Below are 23,868 nucleotides of genomic sequence, written 5' to 3' on the forward strand. Positions count from 1 at the left end.
ATTCTGGGATCACATGGTATTTATACTGCAAGCCTTCAAAGGAGGCAGCTAGGCCGTTTGCATGACAAGTGTATGCAAATTGCTCAGCAGCAGAGCAGGTCTGAAACTTGCAAAGCACAGGCAGGTCTCTTTTCCAGAGACCTGCAGCCCTCAGACTTAAGGAATGGACAAACAGCTGTCTGCCCGTGCAGACCGCTGAGCAGATCGTTACAGCAAAACCCTGCATATCCTGGCATGCGAAAGCGAATGCAGATTTGCTTGAGCAGTGTCTCATGAATAAGCTAATTAGGCCTTATCTGCAAAGCCAGGTATATAAGGGTTCACTTGGTGTTTGATGCACACACCCTTTTTGCAATACACTTTCAGTTCCTTTCTTCTGGAGGCAGGTTGTGGACGACTCTCTTTACATGGGCTATCTGCAGCCTGTTTCCCCATTGGGGTGTGGGGCTGTAGAGTCACCCTTGAGCTTTACCCGGCTTGGGGTGACCTATGCTTCACTCCCCCCCTGTCATAGTGCTCCCAAGTCGCGCACTTTTGGCCTGGCATAATAATGCACTTGGACGCAATACGAAATAAGGTAGGTCCTATGCTTTGGGAGGTGGGTGCGGCTGGCCCTCCCTGGCGGTGGCAGCGCTTTGGGGGGCCGCCCTACTCTTCTTATCCTCCCCCAGGGGGGCGGCTGCAGAGTCTCTGAGCAGTGAGTGCGCTTGGAGTGCCCTGTTGGCCCCCCTTTTCCTGGGATCCTGGGGTGGGATCCACGTGGCGATCCTGGATAAGTGCTAATTGCTGCGTGAACTAATCCCTTGCAGGGAAAAATTTTTGCGGTGAGTTAGTTGGCAAAACCCTGCATATCCTGGCATGCGAAAGCGAATGCAGATTTGCTTGAGCAGTGTCTCATGAATAAGCTAATTAGGCCTCATCTGCTAAGCCAGGTATATAAGGGTTCACTTGGTGTTTGATGCACACACCCTTTTTGCAATCAGATGTAACAACGAAATGTTTTTTGTTTAAAGGTTATTATGCTGTTGTGTATCTTTTAAGCCTCATCTACACTCCGATGTTCCTTATCAATCGAGCCGCTGATGCGGCTCGATTGATAAGATCCGACAGGTTGGATCTTGCCACCGCCGATTCCCTGCTCGTTCCCCACGAGGGGACAATGGCAGGGAATTGAGCGGAAGATAACGCGGCGCGGGCGGGGACGAGCGGGGAATCGAATCCGACGCGCGCGTGCGAGCGCGGATGTGGCGGGCACACGCGGGGATGCGGAAGAGGCGATCCGGCGGCTCGATTAGCCTCATCTACGCGTGTAGATTAGGCTTTTGAGAAGAGAGGAGTTCTGAGATCAGGTCCACTTTAAATGGAGTTTCCTCCCACTTTAACCACTTGAGGACCACAGTCTTTCTACCCCCTAAGGACCAGAGCCTTTTTTTCCATTCAGACCACTGCAGCTTTCACGGTTTATTGCACAGTCATACAACCTACTATCTAAATGAATTTTCCCTCCTTTTCTTGTCACTAATACAGCTTTCTTTTGGTGCTATTTGATTGCTGCTGCGATTTTTAATTTTTATTATATTCATCAAAAAAGACATGAATTTTGTCAAAAAAATGATTTGTCAAATAAGTAAAATTTCCTATACATTTTTGTCCAAATTTATTGAGCTACATGTCTTTGATTAAAAAAAAAAAAAATTCAGTGTATATTTATTGGTTTGGGTAAAAGTCATAGCGTTTACAAACTATGGTGCAAAAGTGAATTTTCCCATTTTGAAGCATCTCCGACTTTTCTGAGCACCTGTCATGTTTCATGAGGTGCTAAAATTCCAGGATAGTATAGATACCCCCCCCCCCCCCCCCCCCAAATGACCCCATTTTGGAAAGAAGACATCCCACAGTATTCACTGAGAGGCATGGTGAGTTCATAGAAGATTTTATTTTTTGTCACAAAGTTAGCGGAAAATGACACTTTAAGACAAAAAAAAAAAAGTTTCCATTTCTGCTAACTTGTGACAAAAAAAAATGAAATCTGCCATGGACTCACCATGCCCCTCTCTGAATACCTTGAAGTGTCTACTTTCCAAAATGGGGTCATTTGTGGGGTGTGTTTACTGTCCTGGCATTTTGGGGGGTGCTAAATTGTAAGCACCCCTGTAAAGCCTAAAGGTGCTCATTGGACTTTGGGCCCCTTAGCGCAAATAGGGTGCAAAAAAGTGCCACATATGTGGTATTGCCGTACTCAGGAGAAGTATTATAATGTGTTTTGGGGTGTATTTGTACACATACCCATGCTGGGTGGGAGAAATATCTCTGTAAATGACAATGTTTTGATTTTTTTTACACACAATTGTTCATTTACAGAGATATTTCTCCCACCCAGCATGGGTATGTGTAAAAATACACCCCAAAACACATTATACTACTTCTCCTGAGTACAGCGATACCACATGTGTGGCACTTTTTTGCACCCTAATTGCGCTAAGGGGCCCAAAGTCCAATGAGTACCTTTAGGATTTCACAGGTCGTTTTGAGACATTTGGTTTCAAGACTACGCCTCACGGTTTAGGGCCCCTAAAATGCCAGGGCAGTTTAGGAACCCAACAAGTGACCCCATTTTAGAAAGACAACACCGCAAGGTATTCTGTTAGGAGTATGGTGAGTTCATAGAAGATTTTTTTTTTTGTCACAAGTTAGCGGAAATTGACACTTTGTAAAAAAGAAAAACCAATAAAAATCAATTTCCGCTAACTTGTGACAAAAAATAAAATCTATGAACTCACCATACTCCTACCGGAATACCTTGGGGTGTCTTCTTTCTAAAATGGGGTCACTTGTGGGGTTCCTATACTGCCCTGGCATTTTAGGGGCCCTAAACCGTGAGGAGTAGTCTTGAAACCAAATGTCTCAAAATGACCTGTGAAATCCTAAAGGTACTCATTGGACTTTGGGCCCCTTAGCGCAGTTAGGGTGCAAAAAAGTGCCACACATGTGGTATTGACGTACTCAGGAGAAGTAGTATAATGTGTTTTGGGGTGTATTTTTACATATACCCATGCTGGGTGGAAGAAATATCTCTGTAAGGCCTGGTGCACACCAAAACCCGCTAGCAGATCCGCAAAATGCTAGCAGATTTCGAAACGCTTTTTCTTATTTTTCTGTAGCGTTTCAGCTAGCATTTTGCGGTTTTGTGAAGCGTTTTTGGTGTAGTAGATTTCAGATATTGTTACAGTAAAGCTGTTACTGAACAGCTTCTGTAACAAAAACGCCTGCAAAACCGCTCTGAACTGCCGTTTTTCAGAGCGGTTTGCGTTTTTCCTATACTTAACATTGAGGCAGAAACGCATCCACAATCCAAAAAATGCCTCACCCCGGGAGTATGCATTTCTGCAAAACGCCTCCCGCTCTGGTGTGAACCACCCCATTGAGATACACTGACCAAGCGTATCCGCAGCCGCAAGCGGCTGCAGAAACGCTGAAACAGCCGCTCGGTGTGCACCAGCCCATAATGACAATTTTTTGATTTTTTTTTTTTCTTTTACACACAATTGTCTATTTACAGAGATATTTCTCCCACTCAGCATGGGTATGTGTAAAAATACACCCCAAAACACATTGGGCTCGATTCACAAAGCGGTGCTAACCCAGTTAGAGACTTTAGGCGTGATCACCATTGCACCACGCTGGTGAAAAGCCAGTTTAGGCGTGATAAGTTTAGGTGTGATAAGTTTAGGCATGATAAGTTTAAATAAGTGTAGATAGCGTGCAAAGTCCCGCACGCAAAGCAGCGCCATTTAACTCTATGCGAAGTGCACCAGACTTTGCTAGCGCACAACTTTTGATCAGCTCTGCACTGCGGTGCTAACGTAGTTGGTGCTTAAACTTATCATGCCTAAACTTATCACACCTAAACTTATCATGCCTAAACTTATCACACCTAAACTTATCATGCCTAAACCTATCACACCTAATCTTATCACACCTAAACTTATCATGCCTAAACTTATCACACCTAAACTTTTCATGCCTAAACTTATCACACCTAAACTTACCATGCCTAAACTGAGTTTAGGCATGATAAAGGGTTTTTCACCAGGGTGCTAACTGTTAGCACCGCTTTGTGAATCAGGCCCATTATACTACTTCTCCTGAGTACGGCGATACCACATGTGACACTTTTTTGCAGCCTAGGTGCGCTAAGGGGCCCAGCGTACTATTCACAGGTCATTTTGAGGCATTTGGTTTCTAGACTACTCATGGTTTAGGGCCCCTAAAATGCCAGGGCAGTATAGGAACGCCACATGTGACCCCATTTTAGAAAGAAGACACCCCAAGGTATTCCGTTAGGTGTATGGTGAGTTCATAGAAGATTTTTTTTTTTTTGTCACAAGTTAGTGGAAAATGACACTTTGTGAAAAAAACAATAAAAATCAATTTCTGCTAACTGTTGACAAAAAATAAAATCTTCTATGGACTCACCATACTCCTAACAGAATACCTTGGGGTGTCTTCTTTCTAAAATGGGGTCATTTGTGGGGTTCCTATACTGCCTGGCATGTTAGGGGCCCTAAAGCGTGTGGAGTAGTCTAGAAACCAAATGCCTCAAAATGACTGTTCAGGGGTATAAGCATCTGCAAATTTTGATGACAGGTGGTCTATGAGGGGGCAAATTTTATGGAACCGGTCATAAGCAGGGTGGCCTCTTAGATGACAGGTTGTATTGGGCCTGATCTGATGGATAGGAGTGCTAGGGGGGTGACAGGAGGTGATTGATGGGTGTCTCAGGGGGTGATTAGAGGGGAAAGTAGATGCAATCAATGCACTGGGGAGGTGATCGGAAGGGAGGATTTGAGGGTTTGGCCGAGTGATCAGGAGCCCACTCGGGGCAAATTAGGGCCTGATCTGATGGGTAGGTGTGCTAGGGGGTGACAGGAGGTGATTGATGGTTGTCTCAAGGTGTGATTAGAGGGGGGAATAGATGCAAGCAATGCACTGGCAAGGTGATCAGGGCTGGGGTTTGAGGGCGTTCTGAGGGTGTGGGCGGGTGATTGGGTGCCCTAGGGGCAGATAGGGGTCTGATCTGATGGGTAGCAGTGACAGGGGAAGATTGATGGGTGATCAGTGGGTGGTTAGATGGCAGAACAGATGTAAACAATGCACTTTGGAGGTGATCTGAGGGTGGGTATGCGGGCGATCTGATGGTGTGGGTGGGTGTTTAGATGCCTGTAAGAGGCAGGTTAGGGTCTGATCTGATCTGATGGGTGGCAGTGACAGGGGGTGATTGACGGGTGATTGACAGGTGATTACAGGGGAGGATAGATGTATACAGTACACTGGGGGGGGGGGGGGTCTGGGGAGGATCTGAGGGTGTGGGGGGGGTTATCAGGATCCCCCAGGGGGCAGTGTTAGTGACAGGGGGTGATTGATGGGTGATTGACAGGTGATTGACAAGTGATTAGTGGAGAGAATAGATGTATACAGTACACAGGGGGGGGGGGTCTGGGGAGGATCTGAGGGTGTGTGTGTGTGTGTGTGTGGGGGGGGTGATCAGGAGCCCCCAAGGTGCAGATTGGGACCTAATAAAAAAAATAGCGCTAGTATAGTGACAGGGAGTGATTGATGGGTGATTGGGTGCAAACAGGGGTCTGAGGTGTGCTGTGGGCGATCAGAGGGCAGGGGGGGGGGCAGATCAGTGTGTTTGGGTGCAACTTAGGGTGGCTGCAGCCTGCTCTGGTGGTCCCTCGATCACTGGGACCACCAGGGCAGGAGGCAGCCTGTATAAGCGTATTATACGCTTGTATGGTGGCGATCGAGGGGTTAACATCCCACTGGCGCTTACTACCGGCCGGCGGGATGACGTTGCGGGTGGGCGGAGCCTGTTGCCAGGGGCAGCGCGCGTCACCAGTGGCGCGATCGCTGCCCCTACGAGCCGAAAGGAGCCGCCGCCGTTCGGCGTATTGCGGTCCTTTCGGCGTCCACTTTGCCGCCGCCCATCGGCTGTGGGCAGTCGGCAAGTGGTTAAAGACAACCTGTAAATTTCTTTTAAAAGGTGTCTAAGCAGAGGGAATGCTCTGGATAGTGCAGAGGCTTCCTAATTGTTCCACAAGGCCACCATTGCTGCACAGGGTCCCTCTGAACATATTCTACAAGAGTTTGTCACATGTGTTCCTGTGGCTGCCCTCCCCTCTGTGTATGAGTGTGTTTGTACTGCTCATGCACGAGTACAGCCACGACTGCACGCTAGCACAAAGCCTCTCGTGGTCTGTGCAGGCGTGGCTGTACTCTCACACATGCAGCGTGGCCACGCTCGTACACGGAGGGTTGCACAGCCACGCCCACATATCTGACATGGTTGAGTATGATGAATACCTCTCCCTGCATATGACTGTGGCATCTCTGCTAATCCCCATCTAATAAGGAGCTTATTATAGAGCATGGGTTAGTTGTCTGTGAGCTACAATACACTGCAGAGCTCCCCCAGCCACACACAAAGCTGCTTCTGTACAGCAGTCACTGGGACTACATGGCAGAGATCACTTTTATGCTGTAATAGAGGAATATTATATTTCTGCCCTTTTCACCCCTGTGTGTGTTCCCTACAGGTGGATCCAGTAACAGAACCTCACCGGAGAGATATACAGGTCCTCTTTATTCCCAGGATTGTACACAGGAAGATCACACCATCCCCCACCCTCATCAGGTAGATGGAACTGAGGCTATAAACACAACACTGACTCCATATGGAATGACCTCACTTCATCAGTGCTTGCATTGTAACAGTGTTATTTCCTGTTATTTTCTGCGTTTAGGGTGAAGAAGTGATAGATGTGAAGCTGGAGGATGGAGATGATGAAGAGACACATGTGAAGAAGGAGCAGCAGTCTGCAGAGGAGAGTGACATGATGGGGACCAGTGATTCAGGGATGCCACTTCCAGGTGAACAAGCAGCCTTGCCCATTGCCACATATAACAATGTGCTTAAACCCAGGGCCATTTCCCACCTATTGGGTGCCCCAGACAAGACCATGTGCACTATCCCTCCGGCCTTCACATTGGCTTCAATTCACTAAGACCTGTTTGGTAAAAGATAATAGGTTGGTAAAATACCACATTTGAGATATCATGTATATTCTGTGTATCAGTATTTCTCATGTCAGAAGGGTTACATGGGAAACCTCTATGAATATGTCCTGCTCCTGCATCTCATGTATTGTTTACTTTCTGATGTATAACGGCACCAATGGAGTGAGTAGCAGGACGGGGTGGCTCCTCCTATTGGCTGGCTCTATTGCCTGTACGTTTCACTGAATGATTGTTTGTTAGTTCCTGAGAGCTCCAGGCTGCTCTTAAAATACCGAACATCTTTTGTTTTACTGAATGCTCTCATCTTAGTTAATTTACATTTATTGAGGTATTTATCGCACAAGTCGGTAGTTTTACTTTCTCATGCGGCAACCGTCTTAGTGAATTGACATTTGATTGAATGTTCGGTAAAATCAGCTGTTTTCTGCATTGCTGAATGGGGTAATGCTTGGTGAATTGCAGCCATTGTGGGATAGTGTGCGCTATTCAGCCTGGATCTGCCGCACTGAGTGGGCTGGTCACTGATGGTTAAAATGATCAAAAAAAAAATATGGTAACTAGCCTATAGAAAAAAAAACACGAATGTTTTTGTGAAAAAAATCAATCCTTTTCCCTAAACATTTTGCAGCCTTCTAATCTATCGGATGCTGTCGCAAAAATCTTCTCTTTAGAAAAATCTGAATAGTGTGTGAAGCATCTGTTGGATTTTTCAAACAATACAATAAATTAAATTAAGAAAAACTGATTGAATTTAAGGTCTGAAGGAAACATTTGATGGTGTGTGGCAACCATTATGGTGGCCATACACTGTACAATAAAAACGTTCGATTTTCCCGTTTATTCGATCTAAATGATCGAATTGAATGAAAGTTGAACATTTTTTTATTTTCGATCAAGAAATTCGAACGATTATCCCGTTTTTTCGGGAAAAATGATCGGACATGCTGGAAAAATCTTTATATTCGATCTAACAGAATAATCGAACTAAATTATCTAATTGAAAGAAAGAAGTTTTAAATCAGGATGATACCATTTATTGGCTAACTAAAAATGAATAAAATAAGCAAGCTTTCGGCCTTGCAGCCTTCGTCTGGCTTATATCCTGTTAGTTTGCAAACTAATTGAAAAATTGTACCATGTATGGCCACCTTTAGATAGATATTGGCACACAGTGCTTTAACCCTTCAGCACTTACATTTATGTATCTATACTGATATGATGTGCTGGGTGGTATATTTGTGGTGCTATGTGGCACCTTGCTGTGTATTGGGGCAGCCAGTCTGTACATTACATGTGCTGTAACCCTTCAGCACTTACATTTATGTATGTATACTGATATGATGTGCTGGGTGGTATATTTGTGGTGCTATGTGGCACCTTGCTGTGTATTGGGGCTCCCAGTCTGTACATTACATGTGCTGTAACCCTTCAGCACTTACATTTATGTATCTATACTGATATGATGTGCTGGGTGGTATATCTGTGGTGCTATGTGGCACCTTGCTGTGTATTGGGGCAGCCAGTCTGTACATTACATGTGCTGTAACCCTTCAGCACTTACATTTATGTATCTATACTGATATGCTGTGCTGGGTGGTATATTTGTGGTGCTATGTGGCACCTTGCTGTGTATTGGGGCAGCCAGTCTGTACATTACATGCGCTGTAACCCTTCAGCACTTACATTAATGTATCCATACTGATATGATGTGCTGGGTGGTATATTTGTGGTGCTATGTGGCACCTTGCTGTGTATTGGGGCTCCCAGTCTGTACATTACATGTGCTGTAACCCTTCTGCACTTACATTTATGTATCTATACTGATATGATGTGCTGGGTGGTATATCTGTGGTGCTATGTGGCACCTTGCTGTGTATTGGGGCAGCCAGTCTGTACATTACATGTGCTGTAACCCTTCAGCACTTACATTTATGTATCTATACTGATATGATGTGCTGGGTGGTATATTTGTGGTGCTATGTGGCACCTTGCTGTGTATTGGGGCAGCCAGTCTGTACATTACATGTGCTGTAACCCTTCAGCACTTACATTTATGTATCTATACTGATATGCTGTGCTGGGTGGTATATCTGTGGTGCTATGTGGCACCTTGCTGTGTATTGGGGCAGCCAGTCTGTACATTACATGTGCTGTAACCCTTCAGCACTTACATTTATGTATCTATACTGATATGATGTGCTGGGTGGTATATTTGTGGTGCTATGTGGCACCTTGCTGTGTATTGGGGCAGCCAGTCTGTACATTACATGTGCTGTAACCCTTCAGCACTTACATTTATGTATCCATACTGATATGCTGTGTTGGGTGGTATATCTGTGGTGCTATGTGGCACCTTGCTGTGTATTGGGGCTCCCAGTCTGTACATTACATGTGCTGTAACCCTTCTGCACTTACATTTATGTATCTATACTGATATGATGTGCTGGGTGGTATATTTGTGGTGCTATGTGGCACCTTGCTGTGTATTGGGGCAGCCAGTCTGTACATTACATGTGCTGTAACCCTTCAGCACTTACATTTATGTATCTATACTGATATGCTGTGCTGGGTGGTATATCTGTGGTGCTATGTGGCACCTTGCTGTGTATTGGGGCTCCCAGTCTGTACATTACATGTGCTGTAACCCTTCAGCACTTACATTTATGTATCTATACTGATATGCTGTGTTGGGTGGTATATCTGTGGTGCTATGTGGCACCTTGCTGTGTATTGGGGCAGCCAGTCTGTACATTACATGTGCTGTAACCCTTCAGCACTTACATTTATGTATCTATACTGATATGCTGTGCTGGGTGGTATATTTGTGGTGCTATGTGGCACCTTGCTGTGTATTGGGGCTCCCAGTCTGTACATTACATGTGCTGTAACCCTTCAGCACTTACATTTATGTATCTATACTGATATGATGTGCTGGGTGGTATATTTGTGGAGCTATGTGGCACCTTGCTGTGTATTGGGGCAGCCAGTCTGTACATTACATGTGCTGTAACCCTTCAGCACTTACATTTATGTATCTATACTGATATGCTGTGCTGGGTGGTATATCTGTGGTGCTATGTGGCACCTTGCTGTGTATTGGGGCTCCCAGTCTGTACATTACATGTGCTGTAACCCTTCAGCACTTACATTTATGTATCTATACTGATATGCTGTGCTGGGTGGTATATCTGTGGTGCTATGTGGCACCTTGCTGTGTATTGGGGCACCCAGTCTGTACATTACATGTGCTGTAACCCTTCAGCACTTACATTTATGTATCTATACTGATATGCTGTGCTGGGTGGTATATCTGTGGTGCTATGTGGCACCTTGCTGTGTAATGGGGCACCCAGTCTGTACATTACATGTGCTGTAACCCTTCATCACTTACATTTATGTATCTATACTGATATGCTGTGCTGGGTGGTATATTTGTGGTGCTATGTGGCACCTTGCTGTGTATTGGGGCACCCAGTCTGTACATTACATGTGCTGTAACCCTTCTGCACTTACATTTATGTATCTATACTGATATGCTGTGTTGGGTGGTATATCTGTGGTGCTATGTGGCACCTTGCTGTGTATTGGGGCAGCCAGTCTGTACATTACATGTGCTGTAACCCTTCAGCACTTACATTTATGTATCTATACTGATATGCTGTGCTGGGTGGTATATCTGTGGTGCTATGTGGCACCTTGCTGTGTATTGGGGCACCCAGTCTGTACATTACATGTGCTGTAAGGCGGGAGGCCTCTGCTCTATTGTTGGACTGGATTGATTGACATGTAACTGTTTCTATGACATTTGATCTGATGGGTGGGTCACTGCGGTTTATAATTGTTTTTATCATTTTATTTATTGTGTTTGAGTCTGACCTGGTCTTTATTAAGGCCTTATTAATATTGCCTTTATCTGAGCTATGGGTGAAATTTAATTCTTTCTTGCTCTATTTTGATACTTGTGGATAATAGTGAGTCATTGCACATTATCTCTAGTGGTGTTTATATACAGGGGGGCGCATGAGAGACCGGTCTGGCTGCCTGGCACAAGCGTGAGTATATACAGGGGGGGGGGGGTACGCATGAGAGATTGGCCTGGCAGGAGCGTGAGTATATACAGGGGGGCACATGAGAGACTGGCCCGGCTGCCTGGCAGGAGTGTGAGTATATACAGGGGATGCATGAGAGACCGGCCCGGCTGCCTGGCAGGAGCGTGAGTATATACAGGGGGGCACATGAGAGACTGGCCCGGCTGCCTGGCAGGAGTGTGAGTATATACAGGTGGGTGCATGAGAGACTGGCCCGGGTGCCTGGCAGGGGTGTGAGTATATACAGGAGGCGCATGAGAGACTGGCCCGGCTGCCTGGCAGGAGTGTGAGTATATACAGGGGGTGCATGAGAGACTGGCCTGGCTGCCTGGCAGGAGTGTGAGTATATACAGAGGGGTGCATGAGAGACCGGCCCGGCTGCCTGGCAGGAGTGTGAGTATATACAGGGGGGTGCATGAGAGACCGGCCTGGCTGCCTGGCAGGAGTGTGAGTATATACAGGGGGGCACATGAGAGACCGGCCAGGCTGCCTGGCAGGAGTGTGAGTATATACAGGGGGGTGCATGAGAGACCGGCCCGGCTGCCTGGCAGGAGCGTGAGTATATACAGGGGGGTGCATGAGAGACTGGCCCGGCTGCCTGGCAGGAGCGTGAGTATATACAGGGGGTGTATGAGAGACCGGCCCGGCTGCCTGGCAGGAGTGTGAGTATATACAAGGGGGTGCATGAGAGACCAGCCCGGCTGCCTGGCAGGAGTGTGAGTATATACAGGGGGCGCATGAGAGACCAACCTGGCTGCCTGGCAGGAGCGTGAGTATATACAGGGGGTGCATTAGAGACCGGCCTGGCTGCCTGGCAGGAGCGTGAGTATATACAGGGGGTGCATGAGAGACCGGCCTGGCTGCCTGGCAGGAGTGTGAGTATATACAGGGGGCGCATGAGAGACCAACCTGGCTGCCTGGCAGGAGCGTGAGTATATACAGGGGGTGCATGAGAGACCGGCCTGGCTGCCTGGCAGGAGTGTGAGTATATACAGGGGGCGCATGAGAGACCAACCTAGCTGCCTGGCAGGAGCGTGAGTATATACAGGGGGTGCATTAGAGACCAACCTGGCTGCCTGGCAGGAGTGAGTATATACAGGGGGGCGCATGAGAGACCAGCCTGGCTGCCTGGCACAAGCGTGAGTATATATAGGGGGATGCATGAGAGACCGGCCCGGCTGACTGGCAGGAGCGTGAGTATATACAGGGGGGGGGGGGTGCATGAGAGACTGGCCTGGCTGCCTGGCAGGAGTGTGAGAATATACAGGGGGGCGCATGAGAGAAAAACCTGGCTGCCTGGCACAAGCGTGAGCATATACAGGGGGGGGGGGGGGGGTGCATGAGAGACCGGTCTGGCTGCCTGGCACAAGCGTGAGTATATATGGGGGGATGTATGAGAGACTGGCCCAGCTGCCTGGCAGGAGTGTGAGTATATACAGGGGGCACATGAGAGACCGGCCTGGCTGCCTGGCAGGAGTGTGAGTATATACAGGGGGGCGCATGAGAGACCGGCCTGGCTGCCTGGCAGGAGTGTGAGTATATACAGGGGGGTGCATGAGAGACTGGCCCGGCTGCCTGGCAGGAGTGTGAGTATATACAGGGGGCGCATGAGAGACCGGCCTGGCTGCCTGGCAGGAGTGTGAGTATATACAGGGGGCGCATGAGAGACCAACCTGGCTGACAGGCACAAGCGTGAGTATATACAGGGAGGTGCACGAGAGACTGGCCCGGCTGCCTGGCAGAAGTGTGAGTATATACAGGGGGACGCATGAGAGACTGGCCCGGCTGCCTGGCAGGAGTGTGAGTATATACAGTGGGGTGTATGAGAGACTAGCCCGGCTGCCTGGCAGGAGTGTGAGTATATACAGGGGGCGCATGAGAGACTGGCCCAGCTGCCTGGCAGGAGTGTGAGTATATACAGGGAGTGCATGAGAGACCGGCCCAGCTGCCTGGCAGGAGTGCGAGTATACAGGCAGCCCCCGGCCAGCCGGTCCCCGTGTGACTCTTACTCTATCCCTGCTGTGTGTCCTCTCCGGCTTACCTGAAGCCTGTGTCACCTGCATGTGCTGCCGTATAGGTAACTCTCTCATACTGCAGCAAATGGAGGCGACACAGGCTTCATAATGCCGGAGACCCCACACAGCGGGGGGATAGAGTAAGAGGAGCACGGGGGTCTTTCCTGCACCACCCTGTATATTCTCTTGTCATTATCTGTCACTGCTACGGCAACACACATGACTGCTGACAGGACAATGACTGTTCTCTGACTGTTATTATTTCTCCAACAGATTATGGTGCAGAAGATAATGGTGCCGCACTACATTTACCAGCAGGAAACTCCACTGCTGAAAATATACCCAGCAGACGTCACCATGAGGACAAATCACCAGATCTCTCCAATCCTGAGAAACCTTCTGATAGATCCCATCCTGTTACCTCAAATACCCATCCAAAGTGTCACAGTGCTGATAGATCAGAAGATCCGTCTTATTCTGGGGAATGTTCCAGTAACTCTTTTACTGATAGAGAGGGAGGTGGGAAGACTTATCAGTGCTCAGAATGTGGGAAATGTTGTAAAGACACATCACATCTTGCTGCACATGTGAGAGTACATACCGGGGAGCAGCAATTTCCATGTTCTGAGTGTGGGAAATGTTTCAGTCGAAAAGGTAATTTTCTTGTACATCAGAGAAGTCACACAGGAGAGCGTCCTTATTCATGCCCAGAGTGTGGGAACTGTTTCAGTTATAAATCTACTCTTAAGACACATCAGAGAACTCACACAGGAGAGCGTCCTTATTCATGCCCACAATGTGGGAAAAGCTTCAGTCAGCAAGCGAATCTTCTTGCACATCTTAGAAGTCACACAGGAGAGCGTCCTCATTCATGCCCAGAGTGTGGGAAATGTTTCATTGATAAATCTACTCTTAAGATACATCAGAGAACTCACACAGGAGAGCGCCCTTATTCATGTTCAGAGTGTGGGAGATCTTTCAGTCAGAAAGCTCATCTTCTTAAACATCAGAGAAATCACACAGCAGAGCGTCCTTATTCATGTTCAGAGTGTTGGAAATCTTTCAGTCAGAAAGCTCATCTTCTTGAACATCAGATAAGGCACACAGACGAGTGGCCATATTTCTGTCCAGAGTGTGGGAAATGTTTTAGTCGGAAAGATGATCTTATTTCACATCAGAGAACTCACACAGGAGAGAGGGAGTGTACTTATTCATGCCCAGAGTGTGGGAAATGTTTCAGTGATAAATCTAATCTTCGTAAACATCAGAAAACTCACACAGGAGAGCGTCCTCATTTATGTCCAGAGTGTGGGAAATGTTTTATTCAGAAATATGATCTTCTTACACATCAGAGAATTCACACAGGAGAGCGCCCTCATTCATGTCCAGAGTGTGGGAAATGTTTCAGTCGGAAAGCTCATCTTCTTAGACATCAGCGAAGTCACACAGGAGAGAGTCCTTATTCATGTCCAGAGTGTGGGAAATCGTTCAGTGATAAATCTCATCTTCTCAGACATCAGAAAAGTCACACAAAAGAGCGTCTTTATTCATGTCCACAGTGTGGGAAATGTTTCAGTCGGAAAGCTCATCTTATTACACATCAGAGAAGTCACACAGAAAAGCGTCCTAATTCATGCCCAGAGTGTGGGAAATGTTTCAGACAGAAATGTGATCTTATTAAACATCAGAGAAGTCACACGGGAGAATGTAGTTATTCATGTCCAGAGTGTGGGAAAAGTTTCAGGCAGAAAGCTCATCTTCTTGCACATCAGAGAACTCACACAGGAGAGCGTCCTCATTTATGTCCAGAGTGTGGGAAATGTTTCAGACAGAAATGTGATCTTCTTAGACATCAGAGAAGTCACACAGGAGAGCGTCCTCATTTATGTCCAGAGTGTGGGAAATGTTTCAGTCAGAAATGTGATCTTCTTAGACATCAGAGAAGTCACACAGGAGAGCGTCCTTATTCATGTGTAGAGTGTGGGAAATGTTTCAGTCAGAAAGCTAATCTTATTACACATCAGAGAAGTCACACAGAAGAGCGTCCTTAGGCCCCTCGGGAATGTGGAGGAAAATTGCAGTCAGGCAGCGTACCTACACAATCTGCTCATACTATTTGTACCTGTTGACCCTCATACTACAGGCAGGTGGTAAAATTGGTCAGTGATTGGCCAATCATAATTGAAAGTGTGTACCAGGCTTTACAAAGAATGGTTGGACAAACTGGGCTAATTAAAGGTGCATACACACATCCAATTTTGATTGGCGAAGCACTGGCCGATTTTACCACTATCATACAACATGGAAGTGATAAAATTGGTCATCCAATATTGATTGGCTAATCAATATTGGATGTGTATACTAGGCTTTAGCTTGGAAAAAAGACAACTGAGGGGCGAACCAATTTTGTTTGTATAAAGACATGCAAGGGCAATACTGATAGGTGCTCAGATCTTCCTGATATTGCTATTTAAAGTGGACCCGAACTCTTGCACAGGAAAGCAGGAAAACGTAGAGAAATGCACCCTGTATATATTTAGAGAGCTTAGGCCAGGCATGGGCAAACTTGGCCCTCCAGCTGTTAAGGAACTACAAATCCCACAATGCATTTGCCTTTATGAGTCATGACTGTGGCTGTCAGACTCCTGCAATGCATTGTTGGACTTGTAGTTCCTTGTTATATGTTCAATGTTTTGAGATTTTAATCAAATGATATACAATATTTGATGACTTGATTTCTGCACATGGCTAGGGCCCTGCCATTTGTAGAGTTAAGTTATTGGTATACGGTGTCATGAGATATCAAAACTATTGTTTAATATAGTGATACTTATACAATATTGGTTAATGGATATACAGTGTATAATGCTAGGATTTAAAGTGAACATTCAGGAGTCCGTTGAGCATGTGGTCCTTTCCTTGTGGAATTTAAGGTCACAGAAGTCATTACAAAATAGATCTCTGTCAAGCCAGGCTTCGGGTGGCTGAAATTGTATCTGACTTTAGGCAGCAGGTGCTTGCTGCTGGGTAATGTGATGTAATTCTACGTTAGTCTGAGTTAGCAAAGGAGGCTTTGCATCATATGTAGCAGCATTATTGCAGGTCCAATCTGAAGGCAGAACAGTAGGAATAATGGGAACTAACATGTATAAGAACAAGCAGGAAGGTCTGGACTGGAACTCATCATACACACACGCACGCACGCACGCACGCACGCACGCACGCACGCACACACACACATTCACTCACTCTCTTTACATGACAGGCACATATATAAATATACATATGCTCAAATAGAAGACTACTACGAACAATAGATTCCATATACAGATTATACAGCAATTTACTCATTCTGTTTTTATATCTTTTGTAACTGATTTTTGATGTACCAAAGAACTGTACCTTATTGAATATTGAATATCTACGAAGATCAATAAAGTTTAATTAAAATCCACATCCACATTTTACTGTCTCCTGAGGACTTTGTTTTTTAAACTAATATTTTTTTAATCCCATTTTATAACATTCCTCAACAGCTGGAGGGCCAAGTTTGCCCATGCCTGGTTTGGACTGTTTAATTCCCCCTCATTTGTGTCTAATCACTAGTTGTAACTTGATCTCTCCCCGTGTCACATGACTGCCATGGCAAAGGTGGCAGATAATTTGAAAGCACAGGATGTTAACACTATGGCCGCTTCCATGAATCAGGAAGTAGAAACAGTGCAGATTCATTTTAGGATTTGTTTCAGCTGTAAGAATTTTTTTGTTTAATGGTTATGCTGTTGAGTGTCTTTTAGAGCAGAGAGGACATTCTGAGTTCAGGTCCACTTTAAGCACTTATCTTAACCTGAGCAAGTGGCTTTCAGGCCGTGAAATGCATTGTCTTTCTTGTGTAATATTCTTATGAATAAAAACCTAGAAATCCATCTCAGAGAATCATTGGGACGGTATGTTTATACTTCTCTTCCTAGCCTCACTGTAGTTATTTTTTCTGCAGGCATGTTTTGGGTGCCTCCTGTGGTTTCTTTATCATTGATCTTGCCCCATTGAGGGGTTCTTAAATTTTATGTTGCACAGATAAGGTTCTCTTTTTTTGGAGCTGCGACCAGCTACTACTTGAAGGATTAGAGGCTGAGTGGGGGCGGTACTTCCCTGTATGCTAGCCAAAGTACTTGCCTGATCATTCTATCTACATCTACGTCTTTCCTCTGATTCAGAGCATACTGCACCCGATTGGGCTCCCAGTGTCCTTGGTTTTTTTGTTGTTGTTGTTTGTTTGTCCTGTATCCAAGGGCAATATAAAAACTGAGAAAGCCCCGTGGGGGGTGAAATGCGTCAGCAGGCGGGGCTAGCACTCGTGAGCGCTCACTTGACCATGACGCCACTGCATTCCATCCTGCATGCAAGATTGGAGGAGAGGCGGGCTTGAGGGATGGTGCGGAAGGTGCTTGATCCACATGCTGCCTGTCTGTATTGATCTCCTTCCCCTGCTCGTCTTTAAGTGGAGCTGTCAGCCATACTATCTTAGAAAAAAAGAGCCCACATATATAGGTAGATAAATACTTGCTCTACTTACATAACAGATGTATGGTACTGACCATGCTTTGATTTAAGTGCATTTCATATAGTAAAGAAATAGAATTCTCTCTCTCTTCTCTCTTCCGTTGCGACCAACGGAATGACCAATTTCCGCCTAAAATTGCGGAAAATACAGTTCCACGGAAAGCTGTGTTCATCCCTGCTAGAGAGAGATGAATCTACCTGGCTATCTGGGGTTCTCTTCGGACAACTGTTGAACACAATATGCAAGGCTATGCCTGGGTGGGCTTGAACCACCAACCTTGCAGTTAACAGCCAAACACACTAACCAATTGTGCCACAAAGACTGTGCATGCAGTTGCTGTTGAATGATTTTATTAGGATGTAAGTGTGTCTTTTGGAGGGAGGAAGTAAGTCTGCTCCAAGAAGTTTCAGCATGTAGTGTTGGTGGTATAATGGTTAGGATAGCAGCCTACAGAGCGGTAGGCCTGGGTTCTATTCCCGGCCAATGTGAGTTGGCTTTTGACATGCTACAAATCCTTAACCAGTTCGCATTCAGTCGTTTTTCGCTTCATGGTGAGTTCATAGAAGATTTTTTTTTTGTCACAAGTTAGCGGAAATTGACACTTTGTAAAAAAGAAAAACCAATAAAAATCAATTTCCGCTAACTTGTGACAAAAAATAAAATCTTCTATGAACTCACCATACCCCTACCGGAATACCTTGGGGTGTCTTCTTTCTAAAATGGGGTCACTTGTGGGGTTCCTATACTGCCCTGGCATTTTAGGGGCCCTAAACCGTGAGGAGTAGTCTTGAAACCAAATGTCTCAAAATGACCTGTGAAATCCTAAAGGTACTCATTGGACTTTGGGCCCCTTAGCGCAGTTAGGGTGCAAAAAAGTGCCACACATGTGGTATTGGCGTACTCAGGAGAAGTAGTATAATGTGTTTTGTGGTGTATTTTTACATATACCCATGCTGGGTGGGAGAAATATCTCTGTAAGGCCTGGTGCACACCAAAACCCGCTAGCAGATCCGCAAAATGCTAGCAGGTTTTGAAACGCTTTTTCTTATTTTTCTGTAGCGTTTCAGCTAGCATTTTGCGGTTTTGTGAAGCGTTTTTGGTGTAGTAGATTTCAGATATTGTTACAGTAAAGCTGTTACTGAACAGCTTCTGTAACAAAAACGCCTGCAAAACCGCTCTGAACTGCCGTTTTTCAGAGCGGTTTGTGTTTTTCCTATACTTAACATTGAGGCAGAAACGCATCCACAATCCAAAAACTGCCTCACCCCGGGAGTATGCGTTTCTGCAAAACGCCTTCCGCTCTGGTGTGACCCACCCCATTGAGATACATTGACCAAGCGTATCCGCAGCCGCAAGCGGCTGCAGAAACGCTGAAACAGCCGCTCGGTGTGCACCAGCCCATAATGACAATTTTTTTTTTTTTTTTACATACAATTGTCTATTTACAGAGATATTTCTTCCACTCAGTATGGGTATGTGTAAAAATACACCCCAAAACACATTGGGCTCGATTCACAAAGCGGTGCTAACCCAGTTAGAGACTTTAGGCGTGATAACCATTGCACCACGCTGGTGAAAAGCCAGTTTAGGCGTGATAAGTTTACGTGTGATAAGTTTACGTGTGATAAGTTTACGTGTGATAAGTTTAGATAAGTGTAGATAGCGTGCAAAGTCCCGCACGCAAAGCAGCGCCATTTAACTCTATGCGAAGTGCACCAGACTTTGCTAGCGCAAAACTTTTGATCAGCTCTGCACTGCGGTGCTAACGTAGTTGGTGCTTAAACTTATCATGCCTAAGCTTATCACACCTAAACTTTTCATGCCTAAACTTATCACACCTAAACTTATCACACCTAAACTTACCATGCCTAAACTGAGTTTAGGCATGATAAAGGGCTTTTCACCAGGGTGCTAACTGTTAGCACCGCTTTGTGAATCAGGCCCATTATACTACTTCTCCTGAGTACGGCGATACCACATGTGACACTTTTTTGCAGTCTAGGTGCGCTAAGGGGCCCAGCGTACTATTCACAGGTCATTTTGAGGCATTTGGTTTCTAGACTACTCATGGTTTAGGGCCCCTAAAATGCCAGGGCAGTATAGGAACCCCACATGTGACCCCATTTTAGAAAGAAGACACCCCAAGGTATTCCGTTAGGTGTATGGTGAGTTCATAGAAGGTTTTTTTTTTTTTTTGTCACAAGTTAGTGGAAAATGACACTTTGTGAAAAAAACAATAAAAATCAATTTCTGCTAACTGTTGACAAAAAATAAAATCTTCTATGGACTCACCATACTCCTAACAGAATACCTTGGGGTGTCTTCTTTCTAAAATGGGGTCATTTGTGGGGTTCCTATACTGCCTGGCATGTTAGGGGCCCTAAAGCGTGTGGAGTAGTCTAGAAACCAAATGCCTCAAAATGACTGTTCAGGGGTATAAGCATCTGGAAATTTTGATGACAGGTGGTCTATGAGGGGGCAAATTTTGTGGAACCGGTCATAAGCAGGGTGGCCTCTTAGATGACAGGTTGTATTGGGCCTGATCTGATGGATAGGAGTGCTAGGGGGGTGACAGGAGGTGATTGATGGGTGTCTCAGGGGGTGATTAGAGGGGAAAGTAGATGCAATCAATGCACTGGGGAGGTGATCGGAAGGGAGGATTTGAGGGTTTGGCCGAGTGATCAGGAGCCCACTCGGGGCAAATTAGGGCCTGATCTGATGGATAGGTGTGCTAGGGGGTGACAGGAGGTGATTGATGGTTGTCTCAAGGTGTGATTAGAGGGGGGAATAGATGCAAGCAATGCACTGGCAAGGCGATCAGGGCTGGGGTTTGAGGGCGTTCTGAGGGTGTGGGCGGGTGATTGGGTGCCCTAGGGGCAGATAGGGGTCTGATCTGATGGGTAGCAGTGACAGGGGGTGATTGATGGGTGATCAGTGGGTGATTAGATGGCAGAACAGATGTAAACAATGCACTTTGGAGGTGATCTGAGGGTGGGTATGCGGGCGATCTGATGGTGTGGGTGGGTGATCAGATGCCTGTAAGAGGCAGGTTAGGGTCTGATCTGATCTGATGGGTGGCAGTGACAGGGGGTGATTGACGGGTGATTGACGGGTGATTGACAGGTGATTACAGGGGAGGATAGATGTATACAGTACACTGGGGGGGGGGGTCTGGGGAGGATCTGAGGGTGTGGGGGGGTTATCAGGAGCCCCCAGGGGGCAGTGTTAGTGACAGGGGGTGATTGATGGGTGATTGACAGGTGATTGACAAGTGATTAGTGGAGAGAATAGATGTATACAGTACACAACACAGGGGGGGGGGGGGGGGGTCTGGGGAGGAGTGTGTGTGTGTGTGGGGGGGGGGGTGATCAGGAGCCCCCAGGGTGCAGGTTGGGACCTAATAAAAAAAAATAGCGCTAGTATAATGACAGGGAGTGATTGATGGGTGATTGGGTGCAAACAGGGGTCTGAGGTGTGCTGTGGGCGATCAGAGGGCAGGGGGGGGGGGGCAGATCAGTGTGTTTGGGTGCAACTTAGGGTGGCTGCAGCCTGCTCTGGTGGTCCCTCGATCACTGGGACCACCAGGGCAGGAGGCAGCCTGTATAATACGCTTTGTATACATTACAAAGCGTATTATACGCTTGTATGGTGGCGATCGAGGGGTTAACATCCCACTGGCGCTTACTACCGGCCGGCGGGATGACGTTGCGGGTGGGCGGAGCCTGTTGCCAGGGGCAGCGCGCGTCACCAGTGGCGCGATCGCTGCCCCTACGAGCCGAAAGGAGCCGCCGCCGTTCGGCGTATTGCGGTCCTTTCGGCGTCCACTTTGCCGCCGCCCATCGGCTGTGGGCAGTCGGCAAGTGGTTAAAGACAACCTGTAAATTTCTTTTAAAAGGTGTCTAAGCAGAGGGAATGCTCTGGATAGTGCAGAGGCTTCCTAATTGCTCCACAAGGCCACCATTGCTGCGCAGGGTCCCTCTGAACATATTCTACAAGAGTTTGTCACATGTGTTCCTGTGGCTGCCCTCCCCTCTGTGTATGAGTGTGTTTGTACTGCTCATGCACGAGTACAGCCACGACTGCACGCTAGCACAAAGCCTCTCGTGGACTGTGCAGGCGTGGCTGTACTCTCACACATGCAGCGTGGCCACGCTCGTACACGGAGGGTTGCACAGCCACGCCCACATATCTGACATGGTTGAGTATGATGAATACCTCTCCCTGCATATGACTGTGGCATCTCTGCTAATCCCCATCTAATAAGGAGCTTATTATAGAGCATGGGTTAGTTGTCTGTGAGCTACAATACACTGCAGAGCTCCCCCAGCCACACACAAAGCTGCTTCTGTACAGCAGTCACTGGGACTACATGGCAAAGATCACTTTTATGCTGTAATAGAGGAATCTTATATTTCTGCCTTTTCCACCCCCTGTGTGTGTTCCCTACAGGTGGATCCAGTAACAGAACCTCACCAGAGAGATATACAGGTCCTCTTTATTCCCAGGATTGTACACAGGAAGATCACACCATCCCCCACCCTCATCAGGTAGATGGAACTGAGGCTGTAAACACAACACTGACTCCATATGGAATGACCTCACTTCATCAGTGCTTGCATTGTAACAGTGTTACTTCCTGTTATTTTCTGTGTTTAGGGTGAAGGAGTGACGGCTGTGAAGCTGGAGGATGGAGATGATGAAGAGACACATGTAAAGGAGGAGCAGCAGTCTGCAGAGGAGAGTGACATGATGGGGACCAGTGACTCAGGGATGCCACTTCCAGGTGAACAAGCAGCCTTGCCCATTGCCACATATAGTAATGTTCTTACACCCAGGGCCATTTCCCACCTATTTGGTGCCCCAGACAAGACCATGTGCACCATCTCTCCGGCCTTCACATTGGCTTCAATTCACTAAGACCTGTTTGGTAAAAGATAATAGGTTGGTAAAATACCACATTTGAGATATCATGTATATTCTGTGTATCAGTATTTCTCATGTCTGAAGGGTTACATGGGAAACCTCTATGAATATGTCCTGCTCCTGCATCTCATGTATTGTTTACTTTCTGATGTATAACGGCACCAATGGAGGGAGTAACAGGACGGGGTGGCTCCTCCTATTGGCTGGCTCTATTTCCTGTACGTTTCACTGAATGGTTGTTTGTTAGTTCCTGAGAGCTCCAGGCTGCTCTTAAAATACCGAACATCTTTTGTTTTACTGAATGCTCTCATCTTAGTTAATTTACATTTATTGAGGTATTTATCGCACAAGTCGGTAGTTTTACTTTCTCATGCGCCAACAGACTTAGTGAATTGACATTTGATTGAATGTTCGGTAAAATCAGCTGTTTTCTGCATTGCTGAATGGGGTAATGCTTGGTGAATTGCAGCCATTGTGGGATAGTGTGTGCTATTCAGCCTGGATCGGCCGCATTGAGTGGGCTGGTCACTGATGGTTAAAATGATCAAAAAAAAAATATGGTAACTAGCCTATAGAAAAAAAAACACGAATGTTTTTGTGAAAAAAATCAATCCTTTTCCCTAAACATTTTGCAGCCTTCTAATCTATCGGATGCTGTCGCAAAAATCTTCTCTTTAGAAAAATCTGAATAGTGTGTGAAGCATCTGTTGGATTTTTCAAACAATACAATAAATTAAATTAAGAAAAACTGATTGAATTTAAGGTCTGAAGGAAACATTTGATGGTGTGTGGCAACCATTATGGTGGCCATACACGGTACAATAAAAACGTTCGATTTTCCCGTTTATTCGATCTAAATGATCGAATTGAATGAAAGTTGAACATTTTTTTATTTTCGATCAAGAAATTCGAACGATTATCCCGTTTTTTCGGGAAAAATGATCGGACATGCTGGAAAAATCTTTATATTCGATCTAACAGAATAATCGAACTAAATTATCTAATTGAAAGAAAGAAGTTTTAAATCAGGATGATACCATTTATTGGCTAACTAAAAATGAATAAATTAAGCAAGCTTTCGGCCTTGCAGCCTTCGTCTGGCTTATATCCTGTTAGTTTGCAAACTAATTGAAAAATTGTACCATGTATGGCCACCTTTAGATAGATATTGGCACACAGTGCTTTAACCCTTCAGCAC

General features: G+C 46.1%; 2 protein-coding genes across 7 annotated transcripts in view; one reads left to right on the forward strand and one right to left on the reverse strand.

Moving 5' to 3' along the window:
- Positions 1 to 23,868, reverse strand: part of LOC137524130 (zinc finger protein 271-like) — a 132,479-nt gene that overhangs the window by 50,166 nt on the left and 58,445 nt on the right. The window lies entirely within an intron of this gene.
- The window catches only part of LOC137524128 (zinc finger protein 665-like), a 121,773-nt gene that overhangs the window by 12,114 nt on the left and 85,791 nt on the right, over positions 1 to 23,868 (forward strand). For 3 of the 6 annotated variants that reach the window (XM_068243673.1, XM_068243675.1, XM_068243674.1), the window contains exons 7-11: positions 6,600 to 6,697; positions 6,807 to 6,933; positions 13,457 to 13,837; positions 22,197 to 22,294; positions 22,404 to 22,530. In XM_068243673.1, the coding sequence (XP_068099774.1) occupies positions 6,600 to 6,697; positions 6,807 to 6,933; positions 13,457 to 13,837; positions 22,197 to 22,294; positions 22,404 to 22,530 (831 nt within the window). The remainder of the gene's footprint in view (positions 1 to 6,599; positions 6,698 to 6,806; positions 6,934 to 13,456; positions 13,838 to 22,196; positions 22,295 to 22,403; positions 22,531 to 23,868) is intronic. The other 3 variants (XM_068243677.1, XM_068243678.1, XM_068243676.1) reach the window with 3 other exon arrangements.

This window comes from Hyperolius riggenbachi, chromosome 7 (genome assembly GCF_040937935.1).
Source record: "Hyperolius riggenbachi isolate aHypRig1 chromosome 7, aHypRig1.pri, whole genome shotgun sequence".
In the NCBI taxonomy this organism is placed as follows: Eukaryota; Metazoa; Chordata; class Amphibia; order Anura; family Hyperoliidae; genus Hyperolius; species Hyperolius riggenbachi.